This window comes from Erythrolamprus reginae, chromosome 2, assembly GCF_031021105.1.
Source record: "Erythrolamprus reginae isolate rEryReg1 chromosome 2, rEryReg1.hap1, whole genome shotgun sequence".
NCBI lineage: Eukaryota > Metazoa > Chordata > Lepidosauria > Squamata > Dipsadidae > Erythrolamprus > Erythrolamprus reginae.
Window position 1 is genome coordinate 352,597,454 of NC_091951.1, and position 26,447 is coordinate 352,623,900.

General features: G+C 43.9%; 2 protein-coding genes across 3 annotated transcripts in view; one reads left to right on the top strand and one right to left on the bottom strand.

The window, feature by feature from the left end:
• The window catches only part of UBAP1 (ubiquitin associated protein 1), a 37,308-nt gene extending 34,154 nt beyond the window's left edge, over positions 1-3,154 (bottom strand). The window contains exon 1 of one of the 2 annotated variants that reach the window (XM_070743653.1): positions 2,941-3,154. The gene's annotated coding sequence lies outside the window, so the exon portion shown is untranslated. Of the gene's footprint in view, positions 1-2,890 lie in introns of both variants that reach the window. The other variant, XM_070743654.1, reaches the window with a different exon arrangement.
• Positions 3,155-10,611: 7,457 nt separating this feature from the next.
• Positions 10,612-26,447, top strand: part of DCAF12 (DDB1 and CUL4 associated factor 12) — a 31,854-nt gene continuing 16,018 nt past the window's right edge. The window contains exons 1-3 of the mRNA XM_070743642.1: positions 10,612-10,867; positions 20,827-21,081; positions 24,794-25,000. Of these exons, the coding sequence (XP_070599743.1) occupies positions 10,799-10,867; positions 20,827-21,081; positions 24,794-25,000 (531 nt within the window). The 5' untranslated portion in view covers positions 10,612-10,798. The remainder of the gene's footprint in view (positions 10,868-20,826; positions 21,082-24,793; positions 25,001-26,447) is intronic.

Below are 26,447 nucleotides of genomic sequence, written 5' to 3' on the forward strand. Positions count from 1 at the left end.
GGACTATAATTTAAGTGACAGGACCCTGGAGATCTTAGTCAGTAACAAAGAACAATAACCCTGACTTGAAAATAGTTTTCTAGCCTTCAATTCACAGAAAAACATGTCAAAATATTTATAGAGCCCTTCCAATATATAAGGTATCTTGGGGGAGTTATCACAACCTATCTGTTCTGGTTCGGACCTAACCGGATTGGGACAAAGGAGAACCCACTCGCAAAGATTTCAGATCAAACACATTTATTTTTAAAAATGATTTGTACAAACTCTCTGACTCATCTGTCAAGAACACTGGCCTAGGGTACCGGTTCATCCTCCTCAGAATAGGTGACTAACTGACCTGGTCTGACTAACTGAACTGGTTGTGGACCATTCACAACATCACCAGGCAAGCATGGATTTATAGTCATGCACACAGAGAGATTGTTATCATATTATGTATTTCAAGCCTTCAGCAAAAATATGAATTTCATTTTTTGCAGACACAGTACCTTCCCCCCACAACAAAATCATGCTTATTCCTACAGAAACTATAATAAAGTACTGAATTTTTCAGAGCAGGAAAAGGGCACTCAGTTCTCATGTGCTAGTGCCTTATTTATAACCCACAGTCAGGCATACCAATATCAGTATAAAGCCTGGATTCATCTAGTCCAAACTAGGTTGCTTAGTAATTAAATGTTCAGACCATAACAGATCTTGATGTTCTCTGATCTTGGTTATTTTCTTGCAAATGTTTCATTGCTCAAGTAGATAACATCATCCGTGCTAGAAGGGAGTGGGCTGTGCTCTCTGTTTATATACAGGTAATCTGAGCCCAAAATTTCTGTTGCTAAGTGAGACATTTCTTAAGTGTGTTTTGTCCCATTTTACAACCTTTCTTGCCACAGCTGTTAAGTGAATCACTGCAGCCAATAAGTGAGTAACCTGGTTGTTAAATGAATCTGGCTTCCCTGTTGACTTGGCTTGTCAGAAGGTCCCAAAAGGGGATCACGTGACTTTGGGACACTGCAACCGTCATAAGTATGAACCAGTTGTCAAGCATCTGAATGTAAGAAGTCACTTTTTTCCGTTCCAATGTAACTTTGGTCACTAAGTGAACTGTTGTAAGTCAAGGACTTCCTGTACTGTACAAGAGTTTGTTTACTGACTGTTCAAAGTTACAACATTACTGAGAAAAGTGGCTTAGGATCTTTTTGCACTTATGACTATTGCAGAATTGCGATGGTCACATGATCAAAATTCATATGCTTAGCAACTGACTTGTATTTATGACGGCTGAGCTGAGTCCCTTTTGCAACCTCCTGACAAGCAAAGTCAATGGGGAAGCCAGATTCACTGAACAACTGTGGGGCAAACTTAACAACTGTGCCACTCAAATAACACACCCTAGACCTGAACGAATGAAATATTCTCCTTGAATACTTAGTTCTGTACAAAATTGAATGTGCACAACAGCTTGAGAAATTGATTGTCAATCAGTGTTGCTTCCTAAGTGGACAGTTTCATTTCACAGCAGTTTCATTTACTTGGAGTTATATTGTGTTGTTTAAGTGTTCCCTTTATTTTTTTGAGCAGTGTAGTTTTATAGCCTTCAATTCACAGTAAAACACATTGAAAGATTTACAGAGCCCTTCATATATATAAAGTATATTAGGGAGAGTTAGTACAACCTACCAAGAAAGAATGAATTTATAGCCATACACACAGAGAGATTGTTCAACTCTGAGCTAAGAATATTCCCCTTTTTTATCTTTATTCCCCTTTAGAGCCAGGGTGGCGCAGTGGTTAAGTTGACTCAGCCTTCCATCTGATTGTTGGGGACAAGAGGCTGGTTTTGTAAACTACTTAGAGAGGACTGTAAAAGCACTATGAAGTGGTGTGTAAGTCTAAATGCTTATTGAAAACATGCATGGTTTGCCCTAAGCGTCCTATCCGTTTCCCCATTTCCAGCCCCTTTGCAAGCCACAGAATAGCAGGGTGTCTAGGGGGGAAGCATTTTGAAATTCCCTGATATTTCCCTGCCATTTCCCTGTAACTTACAATCTAGTTAAGGTGCGGTCATAAATAACCTCATACTAAACAGCTAAGCCTTCTTCTAAGCCATAGAGAAATATCCCTAGCTGAGGAAGTTAAGTTGTTGCCACAGTTATGCTCATTTTTGCTTGACTCTGACAGGCAGCGCGATCCTTTTTTTTAAATAAGTTTTTTCCCTGACTTTTAAATACATACGTTTTTTCCCCTGACTTATTCTTTTTCACAAATTCCCTGATAATTCCCTGATTTCCAGGTTTGCTGGACACCGTGGAATGGGGCCGCAGATGGTTGATGGTCACCCACGAGTAGCAAGGCAGGCGTCTCTCCTTAAGACCAGATATTTCGGGGGAGAGAGACAAGGGCGGATCTTGCCACCCCAACTCCCCCCCCCTTTTTTTTGGCAGCAGCCACACCAACCAGGAAGTCTCCTGTTCTCGCTCTTTTCCTAATCCATCCCCCCAGTAAGATCAGGCTTTGGAAACTCCCCTCGGTCGCCCAAGTCTCTTATTTGTCTCAAAGCAGGAGGCCGGGCAGCCCCATCCGCCCCAAAATCGATTCCCACCCCCCCTCCAAAAAAAGAATACTGTCCGGGCAAAAGGGGAGCTACCTTCTCAGCGAGGCGGCCCGAGAGGGCGTCAAGAGGCCCATTCGAAGGCCGGAGTCCGATCTCAACTCGGAAGGCGGGTCCAGGGGGCATCCAGGCCAGCTCCCTGGCAACCCCGGGCCGAGAGAAAAACGGAGGGGCCGGATTTTCACCACCCCCGGGCCGAGCGTCACACCCCCGGCCACACTGCGCCGGCGCAGACTCCGAACCCCCTCCCTTCCCTGAGGAGAAAACGGCCTCTTTTTTTACCTCAGCGGCGCCCGGGAAATATGGGAAGACCGGCGCTGAGGCCTACTCACCCCGGCGGCTCCGCCTCGGACCCTGCGGCCGCTCGTCCTCCTCCTTCCCCTCTTCCTGACCCACGCGCGGCGGCGGCTCCGGCTTAGAATTCGCGGCCGATGACGGAGAAGGCCCACCGGCTCCCTCCTCCAGACGGTCCTCGGTAATGGGGCAACGCCATCTTGTCTCTCCGTCCCAGCCCAGCCCCTTCCGCCTCTGCCTCCACTTAGTCACGCGACGCGGAAGCAGGGGGCCAATAGGAGTTGGGAGACGGGGGAAAGGGGGCGTGTTCTTCAGCTGGGGTGGCGTGATTGGAGAGGGGGGACGCCCTTCGCTCGGAGGGGACGATGGGAAATGTGGTCCAAACCTTTTAACCAGGAACTCTGAGAAGCTCCTTTAGGATTTTTCTATTCCCCCACTTGGGGAAAAAATGGTTGGGTTTTGGGCTTTAAAAAATAAAGATTATATTAATATACAGGCAGTCCTTTACTTACAACCGTTCGTTTAGTCACTGTTCAAAGTGACATCACTGAAAAAGTGACTTGGGACCGTGTTTTTCACACTTAGCGACCGTTGCAGCATCCCCAAATTTTGATCACACAAACGTGGAGATGCTGTAAATCTCGTAAGTGTGAAAAACACAGTCCGGAATCACTTTTTCGGTGATGTTATCACTTTGAACAGTCACTAAACAAATGGTTGTTGTAAGTCAAGGACTGCCTATTTTTTAAAATAGATTATATTATTACTTTTATGTTATTAAAAGTAATATTTATATTATTTTAAAATAGATTATTATTATTACACTTAATAGATTGCAAGTTTGAAAAAATGCTAATCCCTTTTTTTAGTGAGGTTGTCATTTTGAATGGTCACTAAATGTTGTGAGTTGAGGTCTGCCTTTGTTTAAAGTCACTTTGACTTGCAGTGGATCAGTGATGGCGAACCTTTTTTCCCTCAGGTGCTGAAAAAGTGTGGGTGTGTGCTATCGCCCATGCGCAACTGCCCACACCCATAATTCAATATCCGGGGAGGATGAAAACAGCTTCCCCCCCCTCCAAAGGCCCTTGGGAGGCTGGAAACGGACTATTTCCCATCTTCTGGTGGGCCCAGTAGGCTCATGTTTCGCCCTCCCCGAGCTCCGAAGGCTTCCCTGGAGCCGGAGGAGGATCAAAACGCCCTCCCCCATCCCCCTGGAGGCTCTCTGGAAGCCAAAAACGCCCTCCCAGAGCCTCTGTGCAAACCAAAAATCAGCTGGCCTGCATACACATGCATGTTGGAGCTGAACTAAGGCAATGACCCATGTGCCAGCAGATATGGTTCCACGTGCCCATAGGTTCGCCATCACTGATCTAGATGGAACTAAATGGAACTACAATTGGCGGGATCCAGTCTGAGGAGCATCACACTGCAATGAAGGCATGTATTCAACCTTATCCATCTTTAAACAAATGGTTGCAAATCGAGGACTACCGCAGAGGAGGGAGACTGGGCTTGACACCCATCCTGAGTCCCAAAGCCCGCTGGCTAAACCTGTGCCAGTCCTTCTCTTTCAGCCATGGAAGAAGAAAACAAAGCGCTTCTGAAAACATGCCAAGAAAACAGCAGGGATTTGTTCAGATAATTGCCAGGACCTGAAGGCACTCAACAAACAAAAGGTTGGCCAGGATGAAGTTTCTAATCCTCTTCAATTGAAAAAGGAAACAAAAAAGATCAAAACACCTCCCGGTCAACAATCAACACCCAGGTAAACAAGAATTAACATCAGGATTAATGCCACACCGACAATCAGGCATGAAATGATACCCCAATGAAGGAAGAACCTGCTCAGGCAAACAAACTGGCATTAAAGAACAGCATATTCAAGGGAACACAAAGAACATTCCCATCAATGCTGACAAGCCTTGTTGCCGATCAGTTTTCGGTCACAATTCAAAGTGTTGGTTATGACCTATAAAGCCCTTCATGGCACCGGACCAGAATATCTCTGAGACCGCCTTCTGCCGCACAAATCCCAGCGACCAGTTAGGTCCCACAGAGTGGATCTTCTCTGAGTCCCGTCAACTAAGCAATGTCGCCTGGCGGGACCCAGGAGAAGAGCCTTCTCTGTGGCGGCCCCGGCCCTCTGGAACCAACTCCCCCCAGAGATTAGAACTGCCCCCACCCTCCTTGCCTTTCGTAAACAACTTAAAACCCACCTCTGCCGCCAGGCATGGAGGAATTGAGATCCTCTTTCCCCCTAGGCCTTTACAATTCTATGCATGGTATGTATGTATGTATGTTTGGTTTTTATATTAATGGATTTTTAATCATTTCTAATACCAAATTACTCTTGTACACTGTTTTATTGTCACTGTTAGCCGCCCCGAGTCTCTGGAGAGGGGCGGCATACAAATCCAATAAATGAATGAATGAATGAATGAATGAATGAATAAATAAATAAATAAATAAATAAATATCTCTCCCCCTTCTAGTACTTACTTAGTGTTCTCTCCAGCGACAAGCTCCCCCCCCCCCCAGAAATAGGCCCAAACACACCGATTTTACAAGATTAAAGTATGTAATTCTAATATTTTAGGAGCAGAGAGGTTTGGATTTAGAAACCCAGCAGCAAAGCAAAAAATAAGTAGGTTTGGTGCCAGCTGCTAATTAGAAACCAAAACTCAGAGATATTTTCTTTGATCACACAGCTCTCGTTAACTGACTGAGTTGGCAGGAAGTCCAGAGAGAATGAGTCCCAACTCCCCAGTTCATAATTCATCATTGAAATAATAATATCCCAAGAAAGAAATATGAGCACACATCTGGAATATAATGAAAGTTGTCTTCTGCACTGAAGCATCATATGGCTCAACTTTAAATAGCTTAAGGTCATTTCCAATTGTTCTAGAGATCTATTCACGCAGATATCTCCTCTTACTTAGTCACTCGTGCCATCTGGCAACTCTGCGTACCCTAGCATCAAGAAAAGATTACTCCTGACTCATGCACCTCGGGAGGTGCAGAAGACCCTGGTTTCTGACACCACATCATCTACAATCTCCTCCTATTAGACTAGGGTGTGAGGTACACAGGCCTACACCCATTTCTCGAACCTTGGGATCTGTGACCAGCTGTGCACGACACAGATGGGCCACAATACCTAGTTGGGTCATGGAACATCTGCAAGAAGAAAACCAAGCTCAGAGAGCACCAAGGATCCCACAGTTCTCCTCCCATCTCTTCTCCTCCATCATTCCACAAATCTCACTCCCTTCTAGCACTGATGATGCTACCAGGTTGGGTCATAAAACACCTGCAAGAAGAAAACAAAACTAGGAGAACAAGAAGGATCCCACAGTTCTTCTTCCTCCCTCTTCCTTCTCTTCTCCTTCACCACTCCACAAATCTCACTCCCTTCTAGCACTGCTGATGTTACCTAGTTGGATCATGAAACATCAACCAAGCTCACAGAGCACCAACCCACACCTCTTCATTGTCTCCATCAATTAACCTTCCAGGGACTACTTAAAACTGAGTTATTCTGAATGGCCTAATTGTGACCAGGTCAATATTGTGTACATTAAACTTTAATTCAACTTCTCTTCATTTGAAATTTAATTTGCCAAAGCTGTTTCATTGCTATGCATTGTAAGTGTTAGGAAACACCTTGAGTTTTAGGTTGCAGCACTCTATAAATTCAGCAAACCAATAAAAGAATAACAAGCAAGTTTGGTTTTATATTTCCATGTGGCCCAAAACATTCCTTCAAAATTAAACCTAGTAAGTCTCAAAAAGAATATAAGTCGCTGCTACTTAAATTATGCTTTTGAAAATCCCTTTTTCAGATGCTAACCTATTCCCCCCCCCCTCTAATTAGCTCAGTGGAAAATAGATTATACTTCCTGGCTCTTTTCTATGACATATTTTCCATGATTAATCAGAATAATTTGGTCAAATTTTTCTGGGATTGCAAAATGCTTCAGCGTTAATCAGACATTCATAGCAGGTATCAAACTAAAATGTACAGTAGTTGGTTATTTTGTTTAGAGTGTTGTATAAACACAGTTCCTCCTTTTCTATTAATAACTGGTGGCTTTTGTAATATTTTGCTTGTTCCTGATTACAAGAGTAATATTTAATATCCCGCAGTAATTTGGTTAAGAAATGTACCAAGAAAAGTCATAAGATGGAGCAAAACCAACTTACCAAATTTCTCACTTAGCGACATAAATTTTGGACGGAGTTGTGGTCGTAAATTGAAGAGGACCTGTACTTTTTCCAGCCTCAGAAAGACCTTGCAATAGTCTCTGGAGTTTCTCAGTCATCCAGATTGATCAATGCTTCAGATCTGACTGGATGGTGGGGAATGGAAGGATTTATGTTCCTTGCAGACAGCTGGTCATTTGCATCTTTTTAGAGAATCTGTTGAGGCCACCTGGAGGTTTATCTGTGTCTTCAGCTGCCCCCTAGTGGTGCAACTGGTTCCTGCAGTCTGCAATTTGGGGGAAATCCGTTCATACTCCCACACTATCCAAAGGGCGTGCATCCCAAAGTGCACGGCTAAAAATCTATGGAGCTTCTCAATCATCCAGGTCTCCCAAACATACTTTTTAAAGAGGCAACTTGACTTTCTCGTTTTTTCTTTGAAGATGTGTTGTTTCTCATCCAAGAAGCCTCTTCAGCTCTGACTGGATGGTGAGGAAGCGAAGGATTGATACTCTTTGCAGACAGCTGGTCATTTCCATCCTTTTTAGAGAGCCATTGAGGCCACTTGGAGGTTTGTCTGTGTCCTCAAGGTCACCTGAGTGGTGTAAATGATTCCTGCAGCCTGCCATTTTAAGGAATTCTGCAGTGAAAGCAGTGATGGCGCATGTTTAGAGTGCAGTACTGCAGGCTACTTCTGCTGATCACCGGCTGCAAGTAATTTGGCAGATCGAATCTCACCAGGCTCATAGTTGAGTCTCAGTCTCCCGTCCTTCCAAGGTGGGTCAAATGAAGACCCTGATTGTTGGGGGCAAGAAGCTGTTGTAGTTAGCTCTGGCCCAGCTCCTGCCCCAAGGACTGTGGATGTGGGGGAGACATCCACATGCTGCAGGCCTGTTTTGGCCCCGGTGGAATCTGATAATAAAGGCTCTTCTGACCAAGAAGACATGAGTGACAGGGAGGAGGAGAGTGTGGCAGACAGCTCAGAAGGAGATCAATTATCTAGCTCCTCCTTGGATTCAGAACAAGAGTTAATGATACAGCCACACATGCGGAGAGCGATGCATAGGCAACAACAACTGAGAGATTATTATCAAAGAAAATGAGGCCACCTGTGGTTGGATAGGGCTGTGGTCATTAGTGAGGCTGCTATAAATAGCAGCCTGTGGGTTTGGCCATTGTGGAGGATTATCTGATCCTTATGTTTCGTGACTGCTTTACTGACTTTGACCTTTTGTGTGCTGATTTCCCCCCGCTTTGAAACTAAACCAGAGCAAAGTGTGTTTACTTTGTGAAAGAAGAAGGACTGTGAATTACCTCACAGCTGCAAGCTAAGTATCACAGAACTGATAAGGGACTTGTACAAATTACCAGTTTGTTTGGAGACAGTGCTCTTTGCTATCCCAAAAGAGGGATTGGTTTAAGTGACTTTTCATTATAAAGAACATTGTTTTGAATTTTCAAACGTGTGTGTGTCTGAAATTTGTACCTGTGAATTTTTGGGAGGAGTCTACCAGAAAGCCCGACAGAACAGAGGCTGATTCTGTAAGCTGCTCAGAGAGGGCTGGAAAAGCACTGTGAAGCGGTATATACAGTAAGTCTGAGTGCTATTTATTTATTTATTCATTTATTTATTCATTTGTCCGATACACAAATACATAGGAAGAAAAATACACATGTGGTAATATATATAAGGGTAAAAGTGAACTTAGAGGAGAGGATATATGAAAGGATATTGCTATCCCATAGTGCATTGCTAAAAATTTATGGAGATTCTTAATCATCCAGATCATGATTATCCCAAAAGGTGCTTTTTCGGGAGGGCAACCTAATTCCCCACCATCCAGTCAGAGCTGAAGAAGCATCTTGGAGGGGAAACGAAATGTCTTCAAAGAAAAAACACGAAAGTCCAGTTGCCTCCTGAAAAAAGCACTTTTGGGGAGACGCTGCAATGCTTTCAGCTGCAGTAATTTTCCAACGAAGATTAAGTCTCAAGCATCATGTGCTTCTGATAAATTACACAGAACAGAGGAGTATGTGATTTTCAAAGATCATAGAAACGTTAACAGGAATCATGCGATTTACAGACTTAAGCCGATGATTGGAATCAGGAATAACATTGAAAAAATCTAGGCAGCGGGTGAGAGAAAGAAAGAAGCAATTGATAAGGTGATAATACACAAACGTTTTCATGACTGCTGTTGGGAATGGGGTCCAAAATAATGATGATAATTAAAAAAACAAGGCTCGTGGCAAGTGGTTCCTACTTATGACTGTTGCAGAGTTCCCAAGGTCACGTGATGCCCTTTCATGACCTTCAGACAGGCAAAGTCAGTAGTGAGTTGCTACCGGTAGGATAAGCCCAGGTGATGCAGTGGGTGGAGTGCAGTACTGCAGGCCACTAAAGCTGACTGCTAGATCTGCAGGTCAGCGGTTCAAATCTCACCACCGGCTCAAGGTTGACTCAGCCTTCCATCCTTCCGAGATGGGTAAAATGAGGACCTGGATTGTGGGGGCAATAGGCTGGCTCTGTTAAAAAGTGCTATTGCTAACTTGTTGTAAGCCGCCCTGAGTCTAAGGAGAAGGGCGGCATAAAAACCAAATAAATTGAATAAATAACTAAATAAATAAAGGACGGTGCACTGGTAGCGATTGCTGTGGTGTGCATTCAGCTTTAGTTAGCTTGCATATGAACGTGCGTCCAAGTGTGTTTTTCTTTCTGCGCATGTGCAGGAAGCAACATCTTGTGAAGGGACATGTCTGTGTGCGAGATTTCTGTGATTTTTGGTTTCATCCGCGGAAGCAAAAATATCACAGAAAATTGTTGAAATCTCGCTCTGGTGCACGTCCTCACGTGAGAGTTCGCTTGCTGTACATGTGTGGAAGCCAAATCCTGCGCTGATGCGCTTGTGGGCGCACATCCGCCTGCAAAGTCCTCGGAGGGCACACCTGTGGGGGGCAATTCTAGCGGCCTTTTGCTGGAAAGCCTGATTCACTTAACAACCATGTGACTAATGTAACAACTGCAGTTTATAATTTTATAATTATTATACAGTTTTATAATTTTGGCAAGAGAATTCGTAAAATTGGCCGAAACTCGTTGAGGGATAAATGTTTCACTTAGCCACATAAATCCTGTCCTCTGCGGCGGTCATAACTCGAGGACTACCTGTAACAACTGGAGGAAATCCTAGCGGGGCCTTTCTTAGGCCATCCAAGGTCCCCTGGCGACGCATAGGGGGCGCCATAACAACCACAATGGCGCCCTCCCCAACGCGCGCTTTGACCAATCAGAGAGTATTCCGCGGCCCAACCCCCGCGCTTGCCCAGTGCAGGGTGGTTAACCCCGCGGGCAGAAGCAAAGTCGGGCCCTGGAGCGGAGGATTCGGTTGCCGAGCAACCGCGAGCGGGCGTGGTCGCCTCGCGCGCCTGCGCAGTCTCCCCCACCCAGCCGGGTTGCCGTAAAGCGCGACGTCGTCGACCCGTTTGGCTGGCCTCCTCCCGCCGCGGGCGGGCGCGAAATGTCGTGAGCCGCCTCCGGCCGGTGGACGGCGCGGGAGCGACGGCGGGCGGGCGAGCGGCGGCGGCGGCATCCCATGCTCCGTCGCGGGCGGCGGCGGGCGTCCCTGTCCTTCCCCTTCCCCTTCATGCGGGGTCCGGGCCGGGGCCGCGCCCGAGTCGCCCCTGCCCGTTATGGCCAGGAAGACAGTTAGCAGGAAGAGGCGAGCGGCCGCCCCCGCGGCGGGGCCCGGCGGAGAGCAGGTGGGTGGCTGCCCTTCGCTCCTCCCCGAACTACAGGTCCCATCATGCGCTCCGCGCCGGGGAGGGACCTTTCCCATCACTCGCTGCCCCGTCTGGCGGAGAAGGCTGGGGGGGGGTTGTTTTTCTCGCTGCTATCCTGGACTACAAACTCCATCGTTCCCCTTCAGATGGATGGGATGACTACAGCGCCCATCGGCCTCTCCCCCCCTTGCTAAGGACGCTCGTTTGGGGGCGGGAGGGCCGGCTGGACTCGTAGCTATAGCTCCCAGGCGGGACTACAGCGCCCATCACTCCCGTTCTAGGCTTGATGGGATGACTACCGTTCCCTATCGCTCGCTTGCCTATTCTGAATGTGACTACAATGACTATGATTCCCGCCGGAACTACAGCCTCTATCCTTCCCACTCGGGGGGACGCGATGACTACAGTCCCCATCGTCCCCCGACCCTCTTCTAAGTACTCTCACGGAGAGGGATGGGCGGTGGACTACCTTCCCCATGGTCCCCAGCCAAGAAATGGGGATCATCGCTCCCTCCCCTTTTCTAAGCGCGCTAGGGGACTGCAGGTCCCATGCTGCCCGCCGGACCCTTCCCACCGCTCCCATTCAAGAGGATGGGATGACTACAGCCCCCATCGGTCCCTCCCGTCTTCTAACCGGGGCTGCGCTCCCAGGACCGCAGCTCCCATCCTCCATCCGGCGGGCGTTTGCCTTTCGGACCCGTTGCCCATCGTTCCCTAACCTCCAGGGCTCATCCTTGCCCATCGCCTTCAGCCGGTACTACAAAGCCCATCGCTCCCTCCCCTCCCTAACTGAAGTTCCCATCCTCCCGGGGGCCCTCTGCTCATCGCTCCCCGCCGGGACTACAAAGCCCATCGCTCCTCCTTCCGGACCCCTTGCCCATCGCCCCCAGCCGGGACTCCGGAGCCCCCGTGGGTGGGTGGGTGGTGTGACTTGGGGGCGCGGGCGGGTTGGGCGTTCGGAGCTCCCTAACCGACCGGGCGGCGATGCTTCGGAGCCGGCGGAGGGAGCTGGGGCGGCGGCGGGGGTCGAGGGCCCCGTCCCGGGGGAAGGTGGGCGGCCAGGGCTGCTCTTGGGGCCGGTCTCGGCCTGGGGAGGTTCCCTCTACGGTGAGGGCCCCCAAGATCTTCTGCAAGGCTTGGAGTTGGCGCTTTGGTCGTGTGAACGCGTGTCTTCTCTCTCGCGTGTTGGCAGGAGGGGAGGGCAGGGTAACGCTTCTTGGGCTGAAGGGGCGGGGCTAGAAGTGTTGGGCTGATTGAACTGATGAATGACAACCCTAGCTCTGGTTTAGCTCAGCCTGGCTTCACCAGCTCTGCTTTCAGATGGCTGGACTGCAAGTCCCAGAATTCCCCAGACAGCATGGCTGGCAGGAGAATTCTGGGACTTGAAGTCCACAAGTCTGAAAGTTGCCAAGGTTGGAGAGCCCTGCTCTTTTAGAGAAAGGTAAGGGAAATTTGAACCCTCACCCCACCCCATGTTTAAGTCGCTATGGTTAAGTAATGGTGGTTTAGCCCAGAGGTCTTCAGACTTACTAACTTTAAGGCTTGAGGACTTCAACTCTCAGATTTCTCCCCCTAGCATAGCTGACCTCTGACTTAGTTGACCTTTCTGTCTTCTTCCAAATCTTATCATTCATGGCTGGCTAGAGAATTCTGGGAGTTGAAGTCCACAAGTCTTAAAGTTGCCAAGGTTGGAGAGCCCTGCTATTAAAAGAAAAAGTAAGAAAAATTTGAGCCCCCCCTATCTTTAATAATTAATCTAATAATAATAATAATAATAATAATAATAATAATAATTATTATTATTATTATTATTTATTTATTAGATTTGTATGCCGCCCCTCTCCGAAGACTCGGGGCGGCTCACAGCAATAATAAAAACAATATTATAGTAGAACAAATCTAATATTAAAAAACATAAAACCCTATCATATTTCAAAAAAACCAAACACATTCATACCAAACATAAAACAAAATATAAAAGAGCCTGGGGGAAAGGTGTCTCAACTCCCCCATGCCTGGCGGTATAAGTGAGTCTTGAGTAGTTTACGAAAGACAGGGAGGGTGGGGGCAGTTCTAATCTCCGGGGGGAGTTGATTCCAGAGGGCCGGGGCCACCACAGCGAAGGCTCTTCCCCTGGGGCCCACCAAACGACATTGTTTAGTCAACGGGACCCGGAGAAGGCCAACTCTGTGGGACCTTATTGGTTGCTGGGATTCGTGCAGTAGCAGGCAGTTCCGGAGGTAATCTGGTCCAATGCCATTTAGGGCTTTAAAGGTCATAACCAACACTTTGAATTGTGATTGGAAACTGATCGGCAGCCAATGGAAGCCACGGAGTGTTGTAGAAACGTGGGCGAATCTTGGAAACCCCACGATGGCTCTCGTGGCCGCGTTCTGCACGATCTGAAGTTTCCGAACACTTTTCAAAGGTAGCCCCATGTAGAGAGTGTTGCAGTAGTCGAGCCTCGAGGTGATGAGGGCATGAGCGACTGTGAGCAATGACTGACTCCCTGTCCAAATAGGGCTGCAACTGGTGCACCAAGCGAACCTGGGCAAACGCCCCCCTCGCCACAGCCGAAAGATGATGTTCCAATGTCAGCTGTGGATCAAGGAGGACGCCCAAGTTGCGAACCCTCTCTGAGGCGGTCAGTAGTTCCCCCCCCCAGGGTAATGGACAGACAGATGGAATTGTCCTTAGGAGGCAAGACCCACAGCTACTCCGTCTTGTCTGGGTTGAGTTTAAGCTTCAACTCCTAGATTTCTCCAGCCAGCATAGCTGACCCATGACTTAGTTAACCTTTCTGGCCTCTATCACTCATGGCTCGCTGGAGAATTCTGGGAGTTGAAGTCCACAAGTCTTAAAGTTGCCATGTTTGAAGACCTCTGGTTTAGCCAAAGCTTTTTGTGGGAAGCACACAAGCCCTGGCCACCCCCTGCCAGCCATTTGGGCTTGGACCAGGACTTTATTAGTTAGGGTTGAGTATTTGTCTTTTTTATCTCATAAAATATGTACCATAAGGTATATAAGATTTATTATCATATCATAATGGTCAATAATATATTAGATTTCTGTTCTGCCCGTCTCGTCTGCAGATGGCTCTGAGTGGCCCACAGAGTTTCCTTTGTAGTTTTCAAACGTAATAATTGAGTGCAGGTAGTCCACCTCTACGACTACGACTACAATTGAGACTAGGATTTTTGTTGCTAAATGTGAGACATGTTAAGTCAGCAAAAGTCACTTAACAAATTTTATTTTATTTTTTAATTTTATTTAATTAGATTTATAGGCCGCCCTGCGTCTGTTTGCAGAAGGGCGGCCTATAAATCTAATAAAATAAAATAAATAAATAACATAAACTTTGTTAAGTGACTTTTGCTGACTTAATAGGCGGGGTGAGAAACCATTTAAAATTATGCAAAATGTAACTATGCAAATTAGGACAATAGAAACAGACTCTGTAAAAGTAAATTGGGAGATAGTCAGGCAGAAGCTTTTTTGGGGGGTGGGGAATCTTCCACAGCTGATGGGGGGGGAAATTAGGCTTTTTAAATAAGCACCCCTACATCACAGTCCCCAAGAACACAACTCCCTGGCCCCCATGGTTTTACAAAAAAACCCTGTAGAGTTGGTGGCAAATTGACAGAGTTTATTAGTTTATTAGGCCAGTGTTTCCCAACCTTGGCAACTTGAAGATATCTAGACTTCAACTCCCAGAATTCCTCAGCCAGCATTCGCTGGCTGGGGAATTCTGGGAGTTGAAGTCCAAATATCTTCAAGTTGCTACGGTTGGGAAACACTGTATTAGGGGATCTGGTAGCCTGGGATACTGCAACTGTGATAAATCAGTTGCCCAACAACTGGATTTTGGTCACCATGGGGATGCTATAATGGTCATGAGCGTGAAGAACAGTCATAAGTCACTTGTTTCAGTGCCGTTGTAACTTTGATGAAACTGTTGTAGGTCGAGGACCACCTGTACAGTATTAACATACAGGCTCAGCTTTTTATTTATTTTTCCTAATAATATATAGCAGCCATTTCTATCACAACAATCTGCAAAAAGTCCAGAAACGGTTTCGAAGTAGAGACACAAGATATTGTATTTTTTGTCTTTAATCAAAGCAGTTGGTTTGGCCATCTTTGCTTCCTCCGTTGGCTTTTGTAGGCATTTGTCCACTGTGGGAATCAAAGTACCGGCAGTCTTCAACTTACAACAGTCCATTTAATGATTGTACGACCATTTTTCACACTGTTGCAACATCCCCAAGGTCATGGGTTGGCAACTAACTCATATTTATGACGGTCGCCGTGTCCTGGGGTCATGTGATCCCCTTTTGCGACCTTGCGACAAAAATCAAATAAATAAATAAAAACAAACAAATAAATAAATAAATGCAGCACAAATCCCAGTGCCCGGTTAGGTTCCACAGAGTTGGCCTTCTCTGGGTCCTGTCAACTAAACAATGTCGGCTGGCGGGATCCAGGGGAAGAGCCTTCTCTGTGGCGGCCCCGACCCTCTGGAACCAGCTCCCCCCTGAGATTAAGACTGCCTCCACCCTCCTTGCCTTTCGTAAACTTCTTAAAACCCACCTCTGCTGTCAGGCATGGGGGAACTGAGGCATCTCCCCTTGCCTATGTAGTTTTATGTATGGTATGTTTGTGTGTATGCTTTTTAAATAATGGGGGTTTTAGGCTTTTAATGTTAAATTGTTATTTTAGACCTCAATATTAGATTTGTTATTGTATATTGTTTTATCACTGCTGTGAGCCGCCCCGAGTCTGCGGAGAGGGGCGGTATACAAATCTAAATAATAATAATAATAATAATAATAATAATAATAATAATAATAATAATAATTATTATTATTATTATTATTATTATAAATAAAGTCAGTGGGGAAGTCAGATTCAATTAACAACTATGTGACTAACTTAACAACTGCAGTGATTCATTTAACAACCGTGGCAAGGAAGGACATAAAATGGGGCAAAGCTCGCTTAACAAACATCTCTCTTAACAATACGAATTTTGGGATCCACTGTCATACATTAAGGACTTACATGTATCCTTCCAATTTTGTGCAAAGATCATTCTTCCTCCCGCCAGGGTATATAACATCGGAGTTCCAATTTTATTTTTCAAGTGTTTTGTCCATTAAGCGGAGGCCAAATGGCGCTTCAGGTTGGGCTTTTCTGGGGGGCAGACGTACCCAACGGCAGATCAAACTGATCTATTTCAACCCCTCAGAGCAGTGTTTCTGAACCCTGGCAATTTTAAGACACGTGGTCTTCAACTCCCAGAATTCCCCAGCTGGCTAGGGAATTCTGGGAGTCGAAGTCCACATGTCTTAAGTGGCCGGGCAGGGGAGCACAGCTTGTGCGTCACAGCTCATTAGCGAATCATGTGGGATCCGCAACCGGGGTGCAATTTATGGGAAAAGAAATGAGATTTAAAAAAAAAAAAAGAAAATAGAAAGAATGATATTTCACTCCAAATTGTATGGGACCACAGCAAAAGCAAATATCAGAGGATTGGATAAAACATATATGAATACAGTGTTCCCTTGATTTCCGTGGGGGATGCGTTCCGAGACCACCCGCGAAAGACGAATTTCCGCGAAGTAGAGATGCGGAAGTAAATACACCATTTTTGGCTATGAACAGTATCACAAGCCTTCCCTTAACACTTTAAACCCCTAAATTACCATTTCCCATTCCCTTAACAACCATTTACTCACCATTATTACTGGTACTCACCATTGAATAAGACACTTAGTGATCCTGATATTTATAAACATAATTTATTAACAATAATTATTTTTTTGTTATTTATTTGCAAAAATTATTAGTTTGGCGACGACATATGACGTCATCGGGTGGGAAAAACCGTGGTATAGGAAAAAACCCGCAAAGCATTTTTTAATTAATATGTTCTTAAAAACCGTGGTATAGGCGAAAATCGTGAAAATCGAGGGAACACTGTAAAAGAAATAAGCAGAGAAGACAAAATACAAAAGAATTAGAAGAAGAATACAAGAAATTAGAAAAAGAAATTCAGAAATTTTCACAAAATAAAAAGATTAAAAATGTGATGGGGCTCAAGAAACATAAGATGAATATGATGGAAAATGAAGAGGTGGTAAGGAAAATAAAAATGTCTAAACAGAACTTTTTTGAACACACAAATAAACCAGGGGGATGGTTAGCCTACAAACTGAAAGAAGTAAAGAGAAAAAAATGGATTAAAGAAGTGGAGGATACTGAGGGGAACCATCAATATCAAAACGAGGAGAAAAGAAAGATAGTGTGGATATACTATCAGGGTTTATATAAATAAGAAAAAGCAAATAAGGAAAATATAACACAGAGGAAGTAAAATTACCTAAAATACCAGAAAGGTTCAAGAGCTAGTTGGATGATAAAATAACAATTATGGAATTAACAGAGACAATTAAAAAACTGAAAAATGGTAAAGCACCAGGCCCAGATGCGTTGCCAGAAGAAATATACAACACTTTAGAGGAAACATTAGGAATTGTAATATTGGAACTTTAGAATAAACTTTTACTAGAGACAAAGATAGTGGATTCATGGTCAGAAGCATTTGTAACCCTAATTCTGAAAGAAGAGACTGATTTACAGAAAATAGGCCTATAGGCCAATCTCACTTTTGAATGCGAAATATAAAATATTTACTTCCATAATGGTGAGTAGACTTAAAAAATTCTTAAGTGAATTTATACATTCAGACCAGAATGTATTTTTACCTAAAAAGCAGATTAAGGATAATATGCAAATAATTTTGAATATGTTAGAATGCTATGAAGTGCATTCTGGAAAACAAGTGGCATTGATGTTTTTAGATGCACAGAAGGCATTTGATAATGTGAACTGGCAATTTATGGTAATGCAACTTCAAAAATATGGATTTTGGAAACATATTTATTAATGCAATTAAAACAACTTATTCTAAACAATCAGCAAAAGTAATGGTGACTGGAGACAGGACAGAGACTGTGGATATAATGAAAGGAACAAGGCAAGGATGTGCTTTATCTCCACTTTTATATGTTTTATATAGACAAATACATAAAAGGAATGAAAATATAAAAAGAGGAATATAAATTGCAAGCATTTGCAGATGATTTTGTATTTATTGTAGAAGAACCATTAGAGACAGAACAAATTTAAAAATATAAAGTGGCGGAATTAAAAATAAAGATAAAACAAAATTAATGGTGAAAAATATGACGGAAAAACAAAAGAAGGAATTAATGGGGAAACTAAATATATAGATAACAAAAAAGGTAAAATATTTGGACATCCAGCTATCAGCATGTATAACAAGGAAGATAATTATTACAGATTTAAAGAAACGGACTGAAATAGATTTGGAAAAATGGAAAAATTATCATTGATGTGAAAAACTGCAACAATTGAAATGAACGTATTGCCACGATTGTTGTTTTTATTTTTCACAATACCAATAAGAATAGAGGGAAAATTCTTTAATGAGGTAAATAAAATAATTTTGAAGTTTGTTTGCTAGGAGAAAAAGTCAAAGATCAATATAAAAATGCTGCAAGATGCAAGACTTATAGGTGGATTTGGACTATCAAATTGACAGTTATAGTACAGCATTATGCGGCAACATTGACATGGATTAGAGAATGGATTCTGCTAAGGAATACAAGACATTTGACTATGGAGGGACATGATTTACATATAGGATGGCATACAGTTTTATAGTATGGAAGAAATAAAATACACAGCTATTTCCAGAGACATAAGGAATGCTTTGTATGTGGTGTGGAAAAAGATAAAAGAAAAACATTATCTGAAAATACCATATTGGGTTATCAACAATAGAAGCATTAACCCACCCAAATAGTCTTCATTAGGGGAATATTGCAAGATATTAAGATATTTTAATGGATAAGGGGGAATTTAAATCTACTGAGGAACTGGAGAAACAAGGGATAAAGATGGATTGGTACATGAGAATGCAGATACAATCAAGATATGATAAGGGCTTTAAAACAGGGTATTAATTTAGAAAAAACAAAATTCAATGGAATATTCACAGGAACGGAAGACTAATAAAATTGTATAACTATTTATTGTATATTAAGTTAGAGCAAGAGCAAGTGAAAGATACAGTGATAAAATGGGCAAGGAATTTTGGATATCCGATAGAATTGGACCAATGGCAGCAGCTTTGGGAAAAGAATTACAAAATGACAATGGCAACAGCATATAAAGAAAATATGTATAAAATGTTTTATAGATGGCACACGTCACCAGAAAGGATAGCTAAAATGTTTAAAGAGAAATCTATGAAATGTTGGAAAATGTCACCAAATACCTGGTACTTTTTATCATATGTGGTGGGCATGTGCGGAAGCCAAAGCTTATTGGAGTTTAAATTCAAATGTGGGTAGAAAAGAGATTCCTGGGTATATTACCAGAGAAATATAATAAAGAAAATACATATTTAATTATTATATAATTACATATTATATAATTACAGCAGCTAGAATTGTATTTACACAAAATTGGAAAACAACAAAAGCTCCCTCCGAAGGGGAGGTAATCAAGAAAATACTGGATTGTGCGGAGATGAATAGATTGACAATGACAATTAAAGAAAAGGATGATTCAGAATATTATATTTTGGGGGAAATTTTATGATTGGATGGAAAATAAATATGTATAGATAATAAATAACACCGATCAAATTGGAGGAAAAGTGAAAGTTAAACCCAGGTGACAAAATTAGGCAGAAAAGGACGCAGCATTAAGGTAGTGATAAAAATATAACTAGAAAAAATAATATGGATATCGAAAAAAATCTAAGCTTAATAGTAGTACGTTAATTAAGTGAAGTTAGGGAGATAAGCTACCTGTTAACCATAAGATGGATTACAAATGGATTTACTCAGGGAAGGAATAGGTGTAAGAGGAAGTTGAGAAGAGGAGAAGGAAGAGTGTAGGTAGAAGAGGAGGAGGTTAGAAGGAAAGGAAGGAGAAGGGGGAAGTAGGAAGGAGGAAGAGAAGGAGAAAGAAGATAGAAGGAAGAGAAAGAGGTAGAGGGAGGGGAGTGACAAGAAGTATTAGGGGAAAGCAGACAGGTAATAAGATTGTAAAAGGTAGAAGATTAGGATGCTTGTTAATTGTTTATTGGATAGTAATGTATAACTGTAAAGTTTGATATAGTTAATGGTATATGTATTGATGTATATGTAGAGAATGTTAAAAAAATTAAAAAATTAAAAAAGAAAAAAGAAGGGCAACCAAGAGGATTAGAGGACTCAGGGTGTCTTACAACAATAAATTAATTATATAAATATATAAATACAATACAGTGTTAAAAACAGGGTGTCCAACAAACCTGAAAAACAAGGAAATCGGAATTATCAGAGAAATCGGCGGCTCAGGAAATATCAGGGAATTTGTGAAAAAAACAGAATAAATCAGGGGAGAAAACCAAACTGTATTAAAATGTTCAAAAGTCAGGGAAAAAATCAGGGAAAAAATGGATTGCGCTGCCTGGCAGAGTCAAGCAAAAATGAGCATAACTGTGGCACCAGCTTGCTTCCTCAGCTATTTCTCCACGGCTTAGCTGTTTGGTATGACATCACCTATGACCACGCCTTAACTAGATTGCAAGTTACAGGGAAATATCAGGGAATTTCAAAATGCTTTCCCTCTGGACACCCTGTTAAAAAGTCAAATATAAATAGTAAACATTTGAGGTGCGATCAGTCCTGATAGAACAATTAACCAGTGGAACACAAGTTGCCTTCGGAGGTTGTGGGAGCTTCATCACTGGACTGCAATCTGTCAGAAATGGTGTGGGGCAAGGGGTTGGACTAGATGATCTACAAGGTCCCTTCCAAAGCTGCTAATCCAATCTAATCTTGTAAATTTTCCCGCAGTACGGCTGGGATCACTCTGTTCACAAAAGGAAGAGGCTTCCGCCAGTGAAGCGGTCCCTGGTATGCTACCTGAAAGGACGGGAGGTGCGCCTTTCCAATGAGTCCAGCTACCACCGCTTGCTGCACGCCTACGCGGCTCAGCAGCTGCCCGGGCTGCTAAAGGAACGGGAATTCCACCTGGGCACTCTTAACAAAGTCTTTGCGTCGCAGTGGCTGAACCACCGGCAAGTGGTGTGCGGGACGAAATGCAACACGGTAAGCACGCGTTCCCAAGTTACTGCTTTGCCAGGGATGGATGGCGCAAAACTTAATGCCCACTGTTAGTCCTTCAGGGTTACATCCAGGCAGGGGTTCCTCTTTGCCGGCGCTACCAGTGTGCTACCAGTGCCTGCCAGCGTGCGATGGTGCATGCGTTGGCATGAGATCCAGCTTCGGCACATGCGACAGAAGCTAAATCTTGTGTGAGGATGGGCGTGTGAGCCAGATTTCAGCAATTTTTGTTGATATTTTTGCTTCCGTGCATGCGAGGAAGCAAAAAATCGGCAAAAATTGGCAAAATCTCACTTGCACATGTGTCTTCCTGCAAGATTTGGGTTCCAGTGCATGCGCAGAAGCCAAATCTCGTGCCGACGCCTGTGCGCACCTGCTGGTCAGCTGGAGCTGTACATACAGCTCCATTTTCGCTACCACACTATAGTGTGGCTCGTACCAGTAGGAACCCATTACTGGTTACACCAGGCAGTAGGGCGAGAGGAAAAACGTTAATTATTTAATTAATATGCTGCTCATTCCAAACGGACTCTTTGAATTTGTGAATTTATGAAATCACTCTGGACTATACAGGTGACTGCTGGTGGCTATAGGAATGAGGCAGGGATCTCCAATGGCAACTTTAAGACTTGTGGACTTTGACTCCCAGAATGCCCCAGCCAGGTTGAGTAGGGAATTCTGGAAGTTGGAAGTCCACAAGTCTTAAAGTCGCCAAGTTCGGAGACCCCTGGATTAAGAGAAGATACCTCTCCCCACCTTTCCATGTGCATCTAGCTCCCTTCCTCCCTATCTCTTCCTTGCAAATTACGGCTCATCCCTGTTATCCAGATGTCCAGGCAGGATCTGGCATTTTTAACCATGTATCGGGTTTTCCCCAAGGACCTGGGAGAGGCAGATCTGGATGTTTTGCAGATGTTGATGTTTTATGGTGTTAAAAGATATTGCAGGATGTAAACGCGGGAGTCCTTGGAGAAGGGCAGCATAGAAATCCAATATTTATTATTTATTTATTTATTTATTGGATTTGTATGCTGCCCCTCTCTGTAGACTCGGGGCGGCTAACAACAATGATAAAAACAGCATGTAACAATCCAATCCAATACTAAAATAACTAAAAAACCCTTATTATAAAAACCAAACATACATACAGACATACCATACGTAAATTGTAAAGGCCTAGGGGGAAAGAGTATCTCAGTTCCCCCATGCATGATGGCAGAGGTGGGTTTTAAGAAGTTTACGAAAGGCGAGGAGGGTGGGGGCAGTTCTAATCTCCGGGGGGAGCTGGTTCCAGAGGCCCCGGGCCGCCACAGAGAAGGCTCTTCCCCTGGGTCCCGCCAAGTGACATTCTTTAGTTGACGGGACCCGGAGAAGATCCACTCTGTAGGACCTGACTGGTCGCTGGGATTCGTGCAGCAGAAGGTGGTCCCGGAGATATTCTGGTCTGATGCCATGAAGGGCTTTATAGGTCATAACCAACACTTTGAATTGTGACCGGAAACTGATCAGCAACCAATGCAGACTGCGGAGTGTTGGTGTAACATGGGCATATCTGGGGAAGCCCATGATTGCTCTCGCAGCTGCATTCTGCACGATCTGGAGTTTCCGAACACTTTTCAAAGGTAGCCCCATGTAGAGAGTGTTACAGTAGTCGAGCCTCGAGGTGATGAGGGCATGAGTGACTGTGAGCAGTGAGTCCCGGTCCAGATAGGGCCGCAACTGGTGCACCAGGCGAACCTGGGCAAATGCCCCCCTCGCCACAGCTGAAAGATGGTTCTCTAATGTGAGCTGTGGATCGAGAAGGACGCCCAAGTTGCGGACCCTCTCTGAGGGGGTCAATAAATAAATAAATAATAAACTGTTCCAAATCAAGCTTCCCTTTGCAATTGACTGATGGGGATTTTGTCAGTGCCAATTGTGTTCAAGTGGTGCTCCAGTTGTTTTGGGATTGAATCCAAATCCCTCTTTGGCCACAGTCGTCATACTTCTCTTTGCAGAGCTTTATATTTTGTGCTCTTTTCTGCTGTCTCCAGGCACCACCACATCCAACTATCCAGACTCTTTTGTCTGTCTTATCAACAGTTGTTAACTTTGAGGTGTGATGTGGCAGGTGCCTGTCTGTTTGAATTCTAAAGTCGCAGAGCACTTCTTCATTTTCTATGTCTTTCCCTATTCTATGATCCCACCAAGTCTCGCTTGGAGATTTTGCAATGCCCCACTGTTGCTACTTCCTGTTTTTGCCCCATCTTGCTTCCAGCGTCCCCGTAAAGGAGGTCAGGAGACCTGGTCTGCCCTCTAGTCACAACAGGTGTGTCCCTTCTTGTTGTCTGTTCCTTAGCAGGGCTGGGGAAAATGCAGCCAAACCGGATCGGCCGGGATGAAGTTTAACTTTTTTTATGGTGTCTTGTTGACTGTCACACCTGACTTGCCTTTCTGACTTGACTTTGGAACAATCGCAAACGTCCGTCTGGGCCTTCTGCCTCGGGGTGCTTAAGGAAGGTTTGGGCACTCCTGAATTTCTGAAGTTCTGCAACCCAACAAGACCGACACAGACTTCAGAGGAGAATCAGAACTGCAGAAAAAACCATTGCTGCCAAGCTGCCTTCCATTGAGGACCTGTAGGCTGCACGAGTCAAAAAGAGGGCAGGGAAAATATTGACTGACCCCTCGCATCCTGGACATAAACTGTGTCAACTCCTACCCTCAAAACGTCGCTACAGAGCACTGCACACCAAAACAACTAGACACAAGAACAGTTTTTTCCCCTGAACGCCATCACTCTGCTAAACAAATAATTCCCTCGACACGGTCAAACTATTCACTAAGGCTGCATTACTATTACTATTTGTCTTCTTATTTCCCCCTTATGATTGTATGACTGTAACTTGTTTCTTGTATCCTTAAGATTTTTATTAATATTGATTGTTTCTTGATTGCTTATTTGTGCCCTATGACAATCATTGTTGTACCTTAGGATTCTTGACAAATGTCTCTTCTTTCATGTACACTGAGACAAATTCCTTGTGTGTACAATCTCACACTTGGCCAATAAAGAATTCTATTCTATTCTATTCTTGTTTCCTGATTGCTTATTTGTAGCCTATGAGAGCCATTAAGTGTCGTACCTCATGATTCTTGACAAATGTCTTTTTTCTTGTATGTACACTGAGAGCATCTGCACCAAAGACAAATTCCTTGTGTGTCCAATCACACTTGGCCAATAAAGAATTATATTCTATTCTTCTTAAGCAGCTACATCTAAGGTTTTGAGGATGGTTTACCCCATACAATGTTCATCTGTTGTGTGTCCAATCACACTTGCCAAATAAAGAATTCTATTCCATTCCATTCCTTTCTTTTCTATTTCTATTTCTACTCTTTCTATTCTACATTCCAATATTCTACTCTACTCTACTCTCTGCATTTTCTATTGTGTTCTGTTCTATTTTTATTCCTATTCTATTCTACACTCCAATATCCTATCCTATCCTATCCTATTCATCTGATGCTATTGCCTTGTTGAATGATGAAATGTCTGCAAGAAAACCACCAAACCCCGAGAGCGCCAAGGACCTCTCCTCCGTTCAACCCTGACCTGCAAATATTATCTGCTATAAATGAGCCCATTGTTCACCTTTCTGTGTAGCTTTCTAATATATAATATCTTTCTGAAATGTCTGCCTTTTGTCTCTTGCAGTTGTTTGTAGTCGACGTCCAAAGTGGGCAGATCACCAAGATTCCCATCCTGAAGGATCGGGAGCCCCACATCGTCAACCAGCAGGGCTGTGGGATCCACGCCATCGAGCTCAACCCTTCCAGGACCCTCTTAGCCACCGGGGGCGATAACCCCAACAGCCTGGCCATTTATCGCCTGCCCACTCTCGATCCTGTCTGCGTGGGAGATGTAAGTTCCCTGCAGAGATTAGGGAAAGCTTTTGAGTTTAAACATCCAAGGGGTCAGATCGCACTCGGGAAGTCCTCGACTTCAAAGCAGCCCGTGTAGTGGCTGTTCCAAGTTGCAATGGCACTGAAAAAAAGGGGCTCGAATATCAGTAGGATTTTAGAATGCGCCAAAATGTATAGGACGACGATGGAATTTAAAGAAAAAGAGGAATTGGACTATTATAGAATTTGGAAGAGATTTTACAATTGGCTAGAAATTAGGAATCAAAGTAAGAAACGGGGGGGAAAGCCCTAAAACCCGAATGATAAAATATTCATGTATATATGAAACTATAAGTTAAATAACTAATGGCAGAAAAATTTCCCAGGAAATTTGAGAGCGGCACGAAGGCCCAGCCACTTTCCTGCCATTCCCCCATTAATCCCGGACATCTCGGGCTTTTCTGGGCTGCCAGAGGAGCCTTTCAGTGGCGCTTAAGGAGGCTTTGGCAGCCCAGAGCGAACGAAGCATTTTCCTGTCTCTGGGCGCTTCTACAAGGAATAAACCTCTGCCAGCGCCCAGAGAAAAGAAACACTCCCTTTGCTCTGGGCAGCCGAGGAGTCACCACAGCAAAGGAAAGGTGCCGGCTACAAAGCGAGCAAGCGAGAGGAGAGGGGAGCCCTTCAGCATGGGAAGGAAGAGGCAGCAGTAGCCAGTGTATGGGAGGCAGCCTCACACTGGGTGTAATGGAGGCGCGTGCTCCTCCTCGCCGCCTCAGAGTCCCTCTTTTTAAAAAAAAAAAAAAACCTTAAAATTTTGGATTTTTTAAAATTCCCCTCACCTTACCTTCTTCCTTCAGCAGCGACTATCCTCCTCTTCTTCTTCCTACTCCTCCCACCCAAATTCCACGCTTTTATTTCTTTCCTAATGGGTTTGCACACATTATTTGCTTTTACATTGATTCCTATGGGAAAAATTGGTTCTTAAGAACGTTTCTACTTAAGAACCTGGTCATGGAACGAATTAAGTTCTTAAGTAGAGGTACCATTACGTATATATATATATATTCTGCTCAAAAAAATAAAGAGAACACTTAAACAACAACATATTATTCCAAGGAAATCAAACTTCTGTGAAATCAAACTGTCTACTTAGGAAGCAACACTGATTGACAATCAATTTCACCTGCTGTTGTGCACATACAGAACTAAGTATTCAAGGAGAATATTTCATTCAGATCTAGGATGTGTTCTTTGAGTGGTCCCTTTATTGTTTGAGCAGGATAGATAGATAGATAGATAGATAGATAGATAGATAGATAGATAGATAGATAGATAGATAGAGATAGATAGATGGATGATAGAGGATTTTCTTTCCTGATCAGCAACCGTCAAAAACTGAGTTCTGAGATAGTGGGAAACCACGTTAGATAAATAGATGATAGATAGGTAGGTAGATAGGTAGGTAT